Source organism: Stegostoma tigrinum, chromosome 7, assembly GCF_030684315.1.
Source record: "Stegostoma tigrinum isolate sSteTig4 chromosome 7, sSteTig4.hap1, whole genome shotgun sequence".
NCBI classification, from domain to species: domain Eukaryota; kingdom Metazoa; phylum Chordata; class Chondrichthyes; order Orectolobiformes; family Stegostomatidae; genus Stegostoma; species Stegostoma tigrinum.
Genome location: NC_081360.1, coordinates 58,081,840 through 58,099,491, shown reverse-complemented (window position 1 = coordinate 58,099,491; position 17,652 = coordinate 58,081,840). Strand labels below are relative to the sequence as shown.

Sequence of the window (17,652 nt, the reverse complement as noted above, 5' to 3'; positions counted from 1 at the left end):
ATTTTTTCGTTTACACATAACTATATAGTTCCATTTTGAAGCACATGGCTAATTCAGCCTCCACCACACTCTTAGCTATTGCATTCCAGAACCAAACATTTTGCTGTGAAAAATAAGTTTCCTCATGTTAACTCTGTTTCTGTTGTCAATTGTTTTAAACTAGATTGCTTTGGTTCTTGACCACTCCACAAATGTGAACATTTTCTCTGTATCTACTCTGTCTCAAGCTGTCATACCTTTTACCATCTGTATAAAATCCTTTCCTCAGCTCTGTCTTCTCAAAGAGATAATTCACTTTCCTACTCTTCGCATATAACTGACATCTATTGTCATCAAACCATTCTTATATATTTCTTCTGCACTGTCTCCAATGCCTTCATGTCTTTTGTACAGTGAAGTGCCAGGATTGGAGACAATTATTGTCTTCAAGTCAGACCAGCGATTTATAACAATACCCCATAATTTGCTTTTGTATGTAAGAATCCAGTATGCCTTATTAACTGCATTCCTAATGTGCTGTGCCACCTTCAAGGATTTTGGAGTCCCTGTGCTGCAGCACGCACTTTAATATTGTGTCCTTTTTTTCTTTTAATCATTCATAGGATGAGGGTGTCTCTGGCTAGGCAGCATTTATTGCCCATCCCTAAATGCAGTTAAGAGTCAACCATATTGCTGTGAGTCTGGAGTCTGGAGTCACATGTAGTCCAGACCAAGGATGGCCGTTTTCTTCCCAAGAGGACACTAGTGAACCAGAAGGGTTTTTCCCGACAATTGACAATGGATTCAGGGTCATATTAGATTCTTAATTCCAGATATTTACTCAATTCAAATTCTACCATCTGTCAAGGCGTGATTTGAACCCGGTCCACAGAACATTATCTGGATCTCTGGGTTAACAGTCCAGCTACAGTACCACTTGGCCACTGCTGCCCCCACTGCCTTCACATGTTCTTCTTATGAAAGTGAGTCACTTTGCATTTCTTTGTAGTAAATTTCATATGGTATTTTCCCACCATTCCATTGTCACTCCCATCTCTACCATTAGCCACTTCCCTAAAAATCTCAGTTAAGTTGAGACATGAACTACATGCTATGATCTATACTGACTCTTTTTAATCAGCTAAAATTTCTGTGAAATGCACATTCACTAACTTGAGCAACTTTGCACTTCTGAAGCTAAATTATCCTGCTTTTGCTAAAAGCTTCTGCACTCTATGAATTAATACATTCTGCCACTGGGAAACTGCTATTGAGAAGCCTATAACTTCCATTGCAGTTTTGAGTGCTATCTTCATTTATCAATTCTGAGCATAGCATCTGCTGATTGCATTCCCTTCTTTATAACGTTTTCAAATTGCAAGAGATTGTAAAGGCCTCATTCTTTTCCTTGCATTTTCCTCTTTTACCATTGTTGGAATAGTATTTTTTATTGATGAAATTATCTTTCCTGTACCATTTATATTCCAGTCTTTGAACAGTCAACTTTCGATGACTGACTCAAAATCAGTTAAAACAAGTGTCTCCTTTGTAAAGGGGCAAAAATAACCAACTCTAAATAATTCAATATTTGCTGTAAAACCAAAAGAAAATTGATATATCAAATAATAATATTATTGTTCATGTCAGCAGCGCACCATACCACTTACAGAAGTCCTATATTTTCTGAAGCTATTGTAATATAGCCGCATCTCAGTCATAGCCACTACTTCATGCCATCTAATTGACATCAGAGCCTTCAATTCACTCAATTATCTTTTATATTGCTATGACTGCTGGATGGGTATGTCTCCTTTTAAATAAATTAAAAATGGAATAATTTGGAATGTGAAATGTAACCTCTTGTGAAACTCATCTGGTTACAAGCCTGTGTTGTGTTTTGGATGTGTTAAGATGTTAATGTGGAGTACCCTGTTCTGTAGTTTCATATGTTAGTTGCTTACTAGGTATTATTTCATTGATGTTGATTTCAGTTGTTTTACTGTAAAGGTCTTCAGCTTTACAATTGTTATGACGTCTAAATGTTTCAAAATTTTGTGGTCTTGAGTTTGAAGGATTGTGGAGACAACAGGATTTGTTCCTAAAGGTAAATGCAAAAATAAATTTGAACCTTGTTTTCAGCACAACATTGGAAACCCCATAGTTGTTGGATGAATGCTGGGCTTGGTTGCTTGAACTCACTTCCGAGAAACATCTGACTGTGTTTTTATGACAGGATTTTATGGCTATTCTGTTTACTTATGAACATACAAAACAGGAGCAGAAGTAAATGTTTTAGCCACGGGGCATATTCTGACATTCAATTAAATCGTGCATGATCTGTTTGCATTCAGCATTCCCATCAATCCTTGATTACCTTTGATTTCCTTGCCTAACCACAATGTTCTGCCTTAAAAATATTTGATGATCCTGTCTTCTAAGGCAGAGTTTCAAAGTCGCACAACCCTCTGAGAGAAAAATAATCTCCTTATCTCTGTCTTTGAACAGTGTTTTGCAGACTTGGTTTCAGTTTTCAGTTGGTGTAGCATAATACACAACAGGTTGCTCAGCTTGCATAGTGATAATGGGAACTGCAGATGCTGGAGAATCCATCTGAAGTCAGAAGTCTACAACAACACCAGGTTATAGATCAACAAGTTTATTTGGAGTCACAAAGCTTTTGGAGCGCTTTTTTTCAGGTGTAGTGACTTTCACTGTACTTGATGAAGGGGTTACGCTCTGAAAACTCATGTGCTTCCAAATTAAACTGTTTGACTAAAACCTGTGTAGTGTGATTACTACCTTTGTCCACTCCAGTCCAACACTGGCAACATCACATCCTGTTTCTGAAGCATCTTTATTGTGAATTCAGTGTGAAACCTGATTATCCTCTTGCAGGGCAACAGGACAACTTCTTAATGCTGTTTCTCGAGCAAGATAAATCTGCCAAAATTTCAATGTCGATTGCTTTTATTTGATGACACCTAACAACATAGCCAGTGACAACTGTCCAATCGTCTCAAGCCTTATCCCTTTTGCCTCCAAGAGCCAAGCCATTATTGGCTAAAACAATTTTTTTCCCCCGAAGTACATTACTGCAGTGTGCAATCAACTCTATCCTATCTTTACCCTCATTTAACAAGTTTTATTTATTAGAATCAATAATTTTGTATTTATTAACAAAGTCTGATTAATTTTTTAAAGTCTACTGTAGACAATACATACTTATGATGTTGTAAAGAGGACATAAGGAGGTCACAAATGATACATAGCTTAGTTAAGTGAGCGGGCAAAGATGCAGCAAGTAGAGTATGATGTAGGAAAATGTGAAATTGTGCATTTTAGCTTGAAGAATAAAAAAGAATCACCTTGTTTGAATGGTGTGAGATTGCAGAGTTCTTAGATGTGGCGGGATCTGGATATCCTTGTGCATGTATTGGGAAAGATTGGTATGCAGGTGCAACAAGTAATTAAGAACGCTAACAGAATGTTATTATTGTGAGAGGAATTGAATATAAAAGTAGAAAGGTAATGCATCAGTATTACAGGACACCGGTGAACCACAACTGGAGCATTGTGTACAACATTGTTCACCTGGTTTAAGGAATGGGACTGTTGCCTAATAAGGAAAGGTTGAATAGATTAAACTTGTATCGCTGGAATTTAGAAAAGTAAGAGGTAACTTGATTAAAGCTTACAAGATTCTAAGGGGTCTTGACACAGATGTCGTTTGATTTATTATTACCACATACTTAAGTACAATGAAAAGTTTTGTTTTGAATGCAGTACAGTCACATTGTAAGGTGATTGAACAGAGCAAGGAATACAAAGTTACAGCTGCAAAAAAGATGCACAAAAGCAAGATCAATGTTATAATTAAAATTTGCGAGGTCCATTCAGAAGTCTAATAACAGCAGGGAAGAAGCTGTTTCTGACCCTGTTGGTACGTGTGTTGAAGCTTTTGTATATTCTGCCTGACAAAAAACATTGGAAGAAGTTGGGAGTGGTCTTTGAGAGGTCCTCTTATTAGGAGAACATACAACTAGAACTATTTAAAAATTAGACCCATTTAAATGGAGATGAGGTAAATTTTTAAAACTGGGACAGTTGCACATCTTTAGAACTCTGTTCCTGTAAAGATAGTGGACGTAGAGTCATTGAATATTTTTAAGGCTGTGGTAGATAGGTGCTCTTTATGCAAGGAAGTGAAAGCTTTTCAAGGGTTGCATGATAATGTGGATATGAGGGCCCAATCAGATCAGTCATGATATTATTGCATGCTGGAGCTGGCTGAAGGGGACTGAATTACCTACTCCTGCTCTTAATTTGTATATCTCGGAACAAGGTAAACAATTAAATTTATGGTGACTCATGGAGTAGTGTAACTAGAGAAAGACAGTACACTTCTCCCGTCTTGGTCAAAACAAATCTTGTGCTATTCTTTGCAATAGATCATTGAGCAATTCATATATCTTAAGAATTAACAGCCTCTATGGGATCATAATAATGCTCTGTGCATTGCTATATGAACTAACTATTTGGGCAAGAGACCCTGACCTGTCCTTCTACCCTGTTGATGTCTTTTTCACATCTTTCAACTTCGACATAGTATCTCTCAACCCTGCTCAAGTGCTTACTTTAGTGTTCCTTTCATATTGAGTATGCCCATCACTGTTAGTGATTTGAATTCTGCCCTTGCCGTTCCTTTTTTATTTACTGTTTCAAGATATTTTTAATTCTGTTATAATGAATTTGCCATATCTCACCTGCCCAATAACATTTTTTAGAGTTTCTCATACTCAAAATTAACATTTCCATTGACTTTATCCCATCATCCGTTTTGGATGTTAGCCTATCATGACAAGTAATTTAAAATCTGACAAAATTGATTTAAGCAGATAAATTTTTGATATGATTATTTAGGAATTGAACACATAATGCAGTAGTATATAGATTATTTTGTCTGAGATGCCAACCTTCAGGCATTAACTTTTAAAGTATAAGATTTATGCTCTATGGGCCTATTCAAATTGATGTAACAGTTCATCGAAAGCAATTGGTTTAAAGGAATAACCTTCTAATAGCTGTGTGATAGTACTGAGACATTAACTGAAAAACCTTATCATTTTGTGGCTACATTTAGGTTTGTCCTCCCAGTTATCTAATGAAGACAATATGTGAACCAGATGTTAACTCAGAAGGTTGGAGGAAAAATCCAAAGGCATGTCAAACAACTATTTACTTTGCATCCTCTAGCTACTGCTTCAAAATGAGTATTTGTAGAGCTGTGGTAGTAGATTATCTAATGCCTTTTCTGTTGGAACAATGCAGAGAAACACAAACAAATGCATTTATGAGCCTTTATTATAGGAAGTCGATTCTTTGGCTGATTTAAAATTCTACAGATAGTTTATATACAGTAGCTACACCATTCAGTTTTGCAGAACTAATCTACTGGCATGGGCATATTGTCACTCACAATGTTAAGTAGCAATTTTAAGGCATTACTGGAATCTTCCAAACATGGTTTATTGTTAACAATAGCGAGTTTTGAGAAGATTTGTAGCTCAGGTTGAGTTTCTGGATGTGAGTTTCCTCGCTGAGTGGAAGGTTAGTTTTCAGACATTTTGTCACCATTCTAGGTAACATTCATCAGTGAGCCTCCGGTGAAGCACTGGTGTTATGTCCCGCTTTCTATTTATCTGTTTAGAAACCTAAATACCAGAGCTTCACCGGAGGCTCACTGATGATGTTACCTAGAATGGTGACAAAACGTCTGAAAACTAACCTTCCAGCTCAGCGAGCAAACTCACATCCAGAAACTCAACCTGAGCTACAAATCTTCTCAAAACTCGCTATTGTTAACAATAAACCATGTTTGGAAGATTCCAGTAATGCCTTAAAATTGCTACTTAACATTGTGAGTGACAATATGCCCATGCCAGTAGATTAGTTCTGCAAAACTGAATGGTGTAGCTACTGTATATAAACTATCTGTAGAATTTTAAATCAGCCAAAGAATCGACTTCCTATAATAAAGGCTCATAAATGCATTTGTTTGTGTTTCTCTGCATTGTTCCAACAGAAAAGGCATTAGATAATCTACTACCACAGCTCTACAAATACTCATTTTGAAGCAGTAGCTAGAGGATGCAAAGTAAATAGTTGTTTGACATGCCTTTGGATTTTTCCTGGTGTTTAGGTTTCAAAACAGATGAATAGAAAGTGGGACATAACACCAGTGCTTCACCGGAGGCCCACTGATGATGTTACCTAGAATGGTGACGAAACGTCTGAAAACTAACCTTCCAGCTCAGCGAGCAAATTCACATCCTGTTAACAATATGCCTGTGTACAATGCAGTGACCCTTGCCAATATCTGTGTTGTGTGTGGCCTTTAAATCTGACAAGCGAAATTAACTAGTTCTTTAAATAAAATTGTGTGTGGCCTTTAAATCTGATAAGCGAAATTAACTAGTTCTTTAAATAAAATTCACCAACATGTTGGTATTGAACTATTCATGCATTAAAATATTAGATTTGGAATTTTTTAAAACTAATACTTTGAATAAGTAGGTTAATCATGGCTCATATCAACTCTAGCATTCTAGCCTGTCTGCCTTGATCTCTTGCAATTCGCCAAGAACACAACAGGTCCACGGCAGACACTAGCTCCCTGGCCCTACAATCATCCCTGTACTGTATGGATAACAAAGATACCTACATCAGGCTCCTACTCATTGACTACAGCTCTGCCTTCAACACTATCATTCCAATCAAACTAGTCCCCAAAGCCTGAGACCTAGGTCTCTGCTCCAGCCTCTGCAACTGGATTCTCGACTTCCTGACTAACAAACTGCAATCAGTGAGAATAGGCAACAGCGCTTCCTCCATGACAATCCTCGACATTGGCATGCCGCAAGGCTGTGTGCTCAGCCCTTTATTATACTCCCTATACATTCATGACTTTGTGGCCAAATTTCATACTAACTCCTTCTACAGTTTCATGGATGATGCCACCATTGTAGGCCAGATCTCAAACGATGATGAGACAGAATACAGGAAAGAGATAGCGTGCTTGGTGGTGTGGTGTAAACCTAACAGTCTCTCTCTCTCTCAGCAAAATAAAAGAGCTGGTCACTCTGGAAGGAAGGTAGAGGGCATGCCCCTATCTACATCAATGGAGCTGAAATGCAGATGGTTGAGAGTGTCAAGTTCCTGGGGGTGACGATCAGTAACGATCTGGCCTGGTCCACCCATGTTGATGCGATGGTCAGTAAAGTGCAACAGCACTTCAACTTCCTCAGGATGCTAAGGAAATTTGGCATCTCCGTAAAGACTCTTACTAATTTTTATAGTTGCACCATAGAAAACACTGCATATGGATACATCATGGCTTGTTAGTCAACTGCTCTGCCCAGGACTGTAAGAGACCACAGAGAGTCATGAACACAATCCAGTCCATCACGCAATCCAACCTTCCACCCATTGGCTCCATCTATTCTTGATGCTGCCTCGAAAGACAACTAACATAATCAACACCCTTCTCATTTCTGTTATAATCTTTTCCAACCTCTTCCATCAGTCAGAAGGTGCAAAAGCATAAACAAGAGAGTCAAGAACAGCTCCTTCCCTACTGTTATTATACTTCTGAATGAACCTCTCAAATTTCAAATTTAATGTTGATCTTGCTCTTTGTACACCTTCTCTGCAGCAGTAACATTAATTTCCTTGTTTGGTTCTCTTAGCCTAATGCATTTTGTATGGTATAATCTGCCTGTACTGCACACAAAACAAAACTTTTCACTGTACCTGGGTACATGTGGCAATACATCAAATCAAATCAAATATAGTGAATTTGCATTAATAAGAAGATGGATTGTCTAGAGTACTGTTCCACTATGCCATGGATGGTTGAAAATGGGTGTGATGTTCTCCATCTCACTCAGTTCCAGATGTAATTTGTGTTGTTGAGTAGAGGGAGCGCTAAGTAAAAGTTAAAAGATAGGAGCAGGCAATCAATCTGCCTGCTTGAAAGAGGTAATAATAGAAGGAAGACATAACAGAGGTGAAGAGTAGAAAATGTCTTGTTTATGGATGGAACAGATTAGTTTCTCAGATATAGTTTTATTTACAATTTTTATTTTTACAATTTTATTTTTGTTTACAGTTCTCACTTGAGCTTGCAAGCTTTGGTTTTGTAAATGTTGAATTCAGACCATGTTTTACAACAGCCTACACTTACATAATACATTTAACATAAAATAACAAAAATCACACAAAAGTTGGTATTAGAAAAGGTGAAAAGCTTGGTCAGTGAAACAGATTTTAAGGAGTACCTGGAAGTAAAGGTGAGATTGTTCAGGAAGGAATTTCACAGCTTGGGGGACCAGACAGTCCAGCTGAAGCTATGACCACCAGTGGTGGAGGTGAATGAAATAGGTTGAAAATAAAATTGAAGCAAAAGTTTCCAAGGCTGAAGGAGGTAACAAAGGAAGGGGAAAAATGAAATGCAGTGATTCACGATTTTATTTTTTTCTTCTCTTTGAATCATGCCAAGTTTTTTTTCTGTTACTTTGTTGACTGTTCTTCATGCTTGAGTTTTTCAAGAGTAAAGACTGGTAATTCAATCCATAATATTGATGTATCATTGTCATTCATGATCTTTGTCTCAACTAAGCCCACAGACAAATAAAATTTTAACAAATGGATGTTTAAAAACAAAAATTTGGCTGACATATTCTCTTCTCATCCTTTGCCAATTGTCGTGTTCTTACTGTTGCTTGAGGTCAGATAATTTAGCTTTAATCAGTAATTTTCAATTTCCATGACTCAGTACCCCATTCCCTTGTGCAATTTATTGATTGAACAATAGGGAATTTTACTATTTTAATCCTTTTATTTTTTGCATAGATTCAGAAAATCTTGCAAGCAGGAAAAGTAAACAAAGAGCGTACACTAATTAATCAACATCGGCGGGTATGGTGGAAGGAGCACCCGAAACTGATGGAAGTAAGGTAAGAATTAACACCTGAAATGTTCATTTAAGGTAAAACGTTCGAGTCATGCAACTGTATCTTTATAATCATTAAGATTTCAATTAATATACACCTGTATAATACTAAATGTTGGAGAAACTGAGCAGGCCTAGCAGTATCTGTACAGAGCAAAATAGAGTTAATGTTTCGAGCCCAGTGACCCTTCATCAGATCTAAAAATAACTGGGAAAAGGTAATATTAATGCTGATTACAGGTTGGGGGTGTGGGATTAGTTAATGAAAAAGAAAGCCGATTGGAAACTGTGAGGTCCGCGACTCTGCCTTTTGGCGAGACAGAGGGGCAACAGGATGCGCACAGGTTGCGTGCGGAGTGCCTTGGAGTAAAGCCGCCATCACCACCGAACTCAGACCATCACCCGCAGGCGCGTGCCAGACTTCCCACGGAGGGGAAATTCCTGACACTGAGTCCAACTCTTTTTTTTCTGAAGCAGGGTCTAGACCCGAAACATCAGCTTTCCGGCTCCTCTGATGCTGCTCGCCCTGCTGTGTTCATCCAGCTCTACACCTTGTTATCTCAGGTATTAGTTGCTGTCACTCCAAGTGCGGAATCAAATCCAGATGGTTAGAATTTTTGTGCCTTCGAATAAATTGAATAATGAGGAAGTCCCTAAGGAATGAGATAGGTTAGTGAGCTGGGATAATAGGAACTGCAGATGCTGGAGAATCCGAGATAAAAAGTTGTAGAGCTGGATGAACACAGCAGGTCAAGCAGCATCATAGGAGCAGGAAGGCTGACTTTTCGGGCCTAGACCCTTCATCAGAAGGTCTTTGAAGTGGGAGAGAGATCCCCTGTGGTTTGTCCAGAGGGAGGAGGGTAACTTCTTCAGCGTAGACATCCTTAGAAGAGGCTTTGCAGTGAGCTATCTGTCCCAGGAATGGAAAACTGAATTGAAAGACTTGTTACAGTGCTTTGAGGATCCATGGACAAATGGAATGGGGTGGACTAATGGCATAGCACATGGGGTTGGTGTAGGGAATGCTGTTCTGATAAAACAACACCCCTACAGGTTAATCCTTTCAAAGCAGCGCAGGTTCAGGAGCGATTGAAAGCGATGCACCAAGAAGACATCATAGACATGAGTCACAAGTGTGTAGAGTTTGCCGAGCGTTTTGGTTCCCCAACCCGATGGTACTCAACAATTCTACATAGAGTATAAGAAGGTCAATGCTGTGACCAAATCTGACTCATAGCCAATTCCAAGACTGGAGGACTGTGTGCAAAAATGTTGGACAAGCCACATACATCACAAAGTTGGACTTACTTTGTGACTAATGGCAAGTACCTTGTTGGAGATAGTGGAAGAGGTTTCTGCTTTTCTAACCCCAAATGGGCTATATCAATTTAATCTTTGGAATGAAAAAAATGCACCAGCCACTTTTCAAAGACTTATGAACAGAGTTGTTGCAGGATTGACTAATTGTGTCGTCTACTTAGGTGACTTAATGATCTTTAGCCATTTGTGGAAAGATCACATGGAGCATTTGATGGAGATCTTTGATAGACTACGGAAGGCAAAGTTAGTCATTAACTTGGCAAAAACAGAACTTGCAAAGGCGGAAGTGATATTCTTCAGGCGCAACATCGGATACGGACTGATGCCACTAAGGAACTTGAAGTAAAAGGCCATTGAGGAATTTCTGAGACCATCTTCAAGGAACAAAAGAACAAGGAACAATGAAAATTACAGCACAAGAACAGGCCCTTCGGCCCTCCAACCCTGCGCTGATCCAGATCCTCTACCTAAATCTGTCACCTAATTTCCAAGGATTTGTATCCATCTGCTCCCTGCCTATTCATGTATCTGTCTAGATACATCTTAAATGTCGCTATCGTGCCCGCCTCTACCACTTCCGCTGGCAACGCATTGCAGGCACCCACCACAGGAGCGTTCCAGGCAACCAAAGAAGGAAGTGCTATAATATTTCTGGATTGAGTGGATTCTACAGGAAATTTGTACAAAACTTCAGTAGTGCTGTGGCACCATTAACGGATTTGTAAAAAAGGAACATAAAATTCCGGTGGACAGAACAATGCCAAGAGGCATTTGAGAAGTTAAAAGCAGTGGTAACTGCGCATCAGTTTTAACCACAACAATGTTTTTTGAAGCCCTTCACTTGAGTCAATGATGACTTTGATATAAGGGTTGGAACTGTGTTGTTACAGGTAAATGATTATAGAATTGAAAGGTCAATCAGTTAACTTTCAAAAAAACTCAATATCCACCAGAAAAAGTATCCAACTGTTGAAAAAGAGCAACTGAGTTTGTTAATGTCCTTACAACATTAAGAGCAAAAGTTTACCTATCGCATTTGACATTTCTGGAAAGATTTAAATACAAAAACACCAGATTACTTCTTTGGAGTCTCATATTACAACATTTTAATTTACAGATTGTACATGTTGCAGGTCGTGAAAATATCGCAGATGCTTTATTGCGAGTTTAAGAAAAAAATGCTTCTAATAGAGAGAATGCTAGTGTTCAATGTTATATAGTAATAGAATTGGTATAAAATGTGTAACTGTAGAGTAATGAGCTATGGATTTAATAATATAATGAAGTTAAGGTTTTAAAAAAAGCAAATAATCTGAATTTTCATAATGATTCAGAGATAGTAGGACCTGCCGATGCTGAAGAATCTGAGGTAACGAGATATAGACCTGGATGAACACAGCAGGCCAAGCAGCATCATAGGAGCAGGAAAGCTGGTGTTTCGGGCCTGGACCCTTCTTCTTTCTGAGCAAGGGTCCAGACCCGAAACGTCAGCTTTCCTGCTCCTCTGATGCTGCTTAGCCTGCTGTGTTCATCCAGCCCTACACCTTGTTATCTCTGAATTTTCATGATGATGTTTTTATTTCTTCAGGGGGAGGCGTTGAGAAGTTGTGTAGAGTACTTGTGGATTGGGAGGCATGAGGTTAGAATCTCATGTTTGTAAAATGTTAAGGGGTAAAGCATTATATGATCCCTTTAAAGAATAATGTGCTTTTCTGTGTTTAGGCATTTAAAATGGATATCTGTGAGCAGAGTCTTGAAAGTTTGCAAGTACACAGAGAGCACCCAAATTGAAACATTTGTATACAGGATGTTGGGTCGGAGGTTATGAAGCAGAATCTCAAAGGTAGAAATCTCTGGATTACTCCTGGTGCCATGTGCTACTGAAAATAGGAATAAGTAGATAGGGCAGATAAATCATTGGTTGAGGAGATGGTGCAGTTGGCAAGGATTCAGATTTTTTGAGCATTGGGATTTCTTATGGGACAGAAGAGACCTGTTCAGTACAGATGGTTTTCACCTGAACTGGAGAGATACCAATATCTTGGTGGGGAACATAGAACATTGAACAATACAGCGCAGAACAGGCCCTTCGGCCCTCGATGTTGTGCCGACCGGTGAACTAATCTAAGCCCCTCCCCCTACATTATCCCGTCATCATCCATATGCTTATCCAAGGACTGTTTAAATGCCCCTAATGTGACTGAGTTAACTACATTGGCAGAGATTTGTTAGTTCTATTCGGGCGCCTTTAAACTTGGAACGAGAGCGTGTGGAGTATCCTAAGTAGTAGTGAGGATAGAAAGACAGACAAGAATGGTTCTGAAGTTAACGAGAGCAAGTTAAATAGAAAAGGCAGGCAAGAGCAATTCAATTAGAAAAGGCAGGCAAGAGTTAGTCAGAGAACGAGGTATTTCTGGTGAATTGAACTGCATTTATTTCACTACATGGGTTCTTATGGGTAAGGCAGATGAACTGAGGGCATGTCTGAAACATGGGATGCGACATCATAATTATTACAGAAACATGTCTGAAGGAGGGATAGGACTGGCAGCTCAATGTTCCATGGTTTAGATGCTATGAAAGGTTAGAAAGGGAGGCAAGAGAGGAAGAGGAATAGTATTTTTTGATTAGGGAAGCTATTACTGCTGTACTGAGAGGATGTTTTTGAGGGATTGTCCAGTGAAGCTATATAGGTCGAACTCAGAAATAGGAATGAGATGATCACCTTGATGAGATTTTACTATAGGCCCTCCAATAGTCAGTGGGAAACTGAAGAGCAAATATGTAGAGAGGTCTCAGATATATGTAAAAATAATAATGTTACAATAGTAGGCGATTTTAACTTTCCAAAAATAAACTGGGACTGTTATTATGTTAGGGGTTTGGATGGTGAGAAATTTGTTAGATGTGTTCAAAAAATTTACTTTATCATTGTGTAGATGTACCCACTAGGGAAGGAAAACAACTTGACCTTCTGTCAGGAAATAAGGCAGGACAAGTGACTGAAGTGTTCATGGGGGAGCACTTTGGGATCAGTGATTGTAATTCTGTTAATTTTAAAATAGTTATGGAAAAGGATAGGCCTTGTTTAAAGTTAAACTTCTTAATTGGAGTAAGACAAACTTTAGCGATATGTGACAGGAACTTTCAAAATTTGATTGAAGTAGACTTCACAGATAAAAGGGTGATTGGCATGTAGGAAGCTTTCAGAAGCTTTCAAAAGTGGTTATGAGAGCTCCGAGGCGTAATTCTCCTGGTAGATTGAAGGACAAGGCTAATCAGAGTTGGGGACAATAAATGAGTAAGGATATTGAGGCTTATGTTAGGCATAGACAATGGGGATCAAGTGAATCTCTTGAAGACTGTAAGGAGTATGGGGCATTCTTAAGAGGGAAATCAGGAGGACAAAAAGGAGACATGAAATAACCTTGGCAGATGAGGTTAAGGATAACCCAAAGAGATTCTACAAGTACATTAAGAGCAAAAGTGAAAACCATAGACAGTGGTTTGTGTGTGGTGGATGCCAGTACAGTTGCAATGCTTAAAGTACATTTTAGTAAGTAGATGAACAGGAAATGCTTGGAGGAAGATAGTAAAATGTGAGGTTGGATGAACACAACAGGCCCAGCAGCATCTCAGGAGCACAAAAGCTGACGTTTTGGGCCTAGACCCTTCATCAGAGAGGGGGATAGGGTGAGGGTTCTGGAATAAATAGGGAGAGAGGGGGAGGCGGACCGAAGATGGAGAGAAAAGAAGATAGGTGGAGAGAGTATAGGTGGGGAGGTAGGGAGGGGACAGGTCAGTCCAGGGAAGACGGACAGGTCAAGGAGGTGGGATGAGGTTAGTAGGTAGGAGATGGAGGTGCGGCTTGGGGTGGGAGGAAGGGATGGGTGAGAGGAAGAACAGGTTAGGGGTTAGGTTCTTCCTCTCACCTATCTTCTTTTCTCTCCATCTTCGGTCCGCCTCCCCCTCTCTCCCTATTTATTCCAGAACCCTCACCCCATGCCTCTCTCTGATGAAGGGTCTAGGCCCGAAACGTCAGCTTTTGTGCTCCTGAGATGCTGCTTGGCCTGCTGTGTTCATCCAGCCTCACATTTTATTATCTTGGATTCTCCAGCATCTGCAGTTCCCATTATCAATGCTTGGAGGAATATGGGCCAAGCGCAGGCAGGTGGGAGTAATTTAGTTTGTGATTTCGTCGGCATGGACTGATTGGACTGAAAGCTGTTTCCATGCTTTAAGAATCTATGACTCTGTAAAAGAGCAGCGAGGGAGAGAATAGAGTCCCTTAAAGATCAACAAGGTCATCTATGTGTAGAACCATAGGAGATGGGAGGGATACTAATGCAATATTTTGTGTCAGTTTTTACTGTGGAGGAAGACGTGGAGGCCAGGGAACTCATGGAAATAAATATTAATGTCTTGAAAACAGTTCACATTACAGAGGAGGAAGTGCTGGAGTTCTTAAAAAGCATAAAGGGGGGGATAAATCTCCAGGACCTGATGAAGTGTATCCCAGGACATTGTGTCAAGTTTGGGAAGAAATTACAGGCCCCTAGCAGAGATATTTGTATCATCTACAGCCACGGGTGAGTTGCTGAAGGACTGGAGGGTGGCTAATGTTGTGCCTTTAATTAAGAAAGGCTGTAAGGAGAAGCCTGGGAACTCTTGACCCATCTGATATCAGATGTGGGTAGGTTGTTAGAGAGGACATCTGAGAGATAGGATTTACAAGCTTTTGGAGAGGCAAGGATTGATGGGGATAGTCAACATGATTTTGTACGTGGGAAATTGTATTTCACATACTTAATTGAGTTTTTTGAGGCTGTAACCAAAAAGATTGATGAGGGCAGAGCAGTAGTTTTAGTCCACATGGACTTTAATAATGCTTTTGACCAGGGTCCGCATGGTAGACTGTATAGTGATGTTAGATCATGTTGGATTCAGGGAGAGCTGCCAATTGGATTCAAAATTGGCTTGATGACAGAAGGTTAGTGGTGTGGTGGGTTGATTTTTGGACTGGAGGCCTTTGACCAGTGGTGTTCCGTACGGATCAGTGCTGGGTCTGTTGTCATTTGTCATTTATATAAACAATATGCATGATAATTTAGGAGGCATTGTTAATAAGTTTGTGGTCATCAAAATTGGTGATATTTCCATGAGTTCCCTGGCCTCCACGTCTTCTTCCACAGAAGAAGGTCATCTAAGATTACAAAGAGATCTTGATCAATTGGCCAATAGGCTGAGGAGTGGTATATGGAGTTTAATTTGTATAAATATAAGGTAAAATGATCAAGGGCAGAACTTGTATAGTTAATGGTAGGGCCATGGGTAGTGTTGTTGAACAGAGAGACCTAGGAATACAGGTGTATACTTCTTTTGAAAGTTGCCTGATGTGTAGACAGGGTGGTTAAGAAGGCACACTTGCCTTCATTGCTCAGACCATTGAGTATAGGGGTTAGGACATCATGTTGAGGTTGTACAGGATGTTGGTGAGGCCATTTTGGAGGACTCTCCCTACTATAGGAAGAATATTATTAAATTGGTGAGGGTTCAGAAAAGGTTTGCCAGGATGTTGCTGGGACTAGAGGTTTGAGTTATAAGGAGAGGCTGGATAGGTTGGGACTTCTATCACTGGAGTGTAGAAGGTCGAGGGGTGAACTTATAAGGCTTTACAAAAACAGGAGTGGCATAGATAAAGTGAATAGCAAAGATCTTTCCCGAGGATGGGGAAGTCTAAAACTAGGAGGCATATTTTTACAATGCGAGTAGAAAGTTTAAAAGAGACCTGAGGGGCAATGTTTCAGACTGTAGGTGGTTCTTATGTAGAATGAACTACTGGAGAAAATGGTAGGTGCAAGTATAGTTACAACATTTAAAAGACATTTGGATAGTGTAGTGATTAGAACCAGGTGGACCTTGTTGACTATGATGTCCTTGATTGGCCCAGGTTAACAATCCCAATCAGGAAAGCCCTGGCTGACCAATATTTACAGGTGATTTAGAATCTCCTCAGACCAGGGAACTGACTCCCAGCCAACTGGGTCCAGTGCCCAGGTGAACAACTGGTTCAGTGGTGACAGGACAAAGCAGTATGTGCCTGAATTACATTCACTTGCAGCAGTCATCTTGGAGTTGAATAAGCATTTCTGACATCATGTCTTTATTTGGGAAGCTTGACTCATTTGATCCTGCATTGGAGAAGGCTAGGCCTGGTACATGTAAAGAATGCAATTTTTTTTTTAAACATGCAAGTGACATTGGGGCAGATGAAAAGCAATGAGTCGCCCTTCTTACTACCTCTAGGCCTGCAGCATTTTCAGCTATAAGGGCTTAACTTTCCCAGAGGCACCAGATTCTAATGTTTTATGAGAGTTATGGGGATATTATGACCCCCAAACTCTCTGTAATTCTCAGATGCTCTGGTTTTATTCTGTGGTTAGGGAACCAAGAGACTCTGTATTGGGATTTTTGATGAGGTTAAGACAACTGGCAGAGATATGCCATTTTAAGTTAATCCTGAATGAGATACAGAAAGACCATTTGGTGTGTGAGATTAATAATGTAACTATGCATAAGTTCCTATTAGCTGAATCCCAACTGGATTTTAAACAGTCAATACAACTTTGTCATTAGAAAATGTGGCAAGTGGAATGTATGTGCTAGAGGGCAACCCAATGGAAATAGAATCCATCACCTGTCTGACTGAGCTTGGGGAACACCACTTGAATGAAGGCAATTGCAGAGCCTTGGGCATGGCATATCCTGAGCAGAGGAACACTGCTACCCATGGCCAGTCCATAGCAGAATCCCACAGCAAAGCCAAGCCTTGGCCAAGTTGCTAACATGTTCTGCAAGATCTGGGCCAGCAAGCCAGCTGCTGGAATGTGCACTTGAGACTGAAGAGGGGGTCTTACAAGGCCTGATCTAAGTAAGAATACCCATAGGCCAGTGTCCAAGAAAGTGTACATCCTGGAAAGTCTACCTACTTGTGGGTTGGAGCAATTAAATTGCTTAGCAATGTTCAAACTGAAACTGATTAAAATTAATGTTTGGTTAAGTGATTGCCTAATTTGCATCGAGGTCAATACTGGTGCACCTGTATCTGTGGCTGCAAAACCTCTCTTTGCTTGGGGCTCCAACCTTTAAGTTTGCACAGGACCTCAGCCAGACTGAGAAGCTACACTGGGCGACTGTTGTAGATTAAGGATATGACTTGTTCCCAATCTCCTATAAGAAACAGTTGATACAGTCGCCACTGATGTTAGTAAAAGGGTCGGGCCCAAGCCTGTTGGGGCAGAATTGGTTGAGAAAGCTTCACCTAGGCAGACAAAAGTAGAGGT

General features: G+C 39.9%; 1 protein-coding gene across 4 annotated transcripts in view; it reads left to right on the top strand.

Moving 5' to 3' along the window:
* Positions 1 to 17,652, top strand: part of LOC125454216 (coiled-coil domain-containing protein 148-like) — a 98,055-nt gene that overhangs the window by 23,639 nt on the left and 56,764 nt on the right. For all 4 annotated transcript variants that reach the window (XM_048534763.2, XM_048534762.2, XM_059647288.1 and 1 more), the window contains one exon: positions 8,890 to 8,993. In XM_048534763.2, coding sequence (XP_048390720.1) covers positions 8,890 to 8,993 — 104 coding nt within the window. The remainder of the gene's footprint in view (positions 1 to 8,889; positions 8,994 to 17,652) is intronic.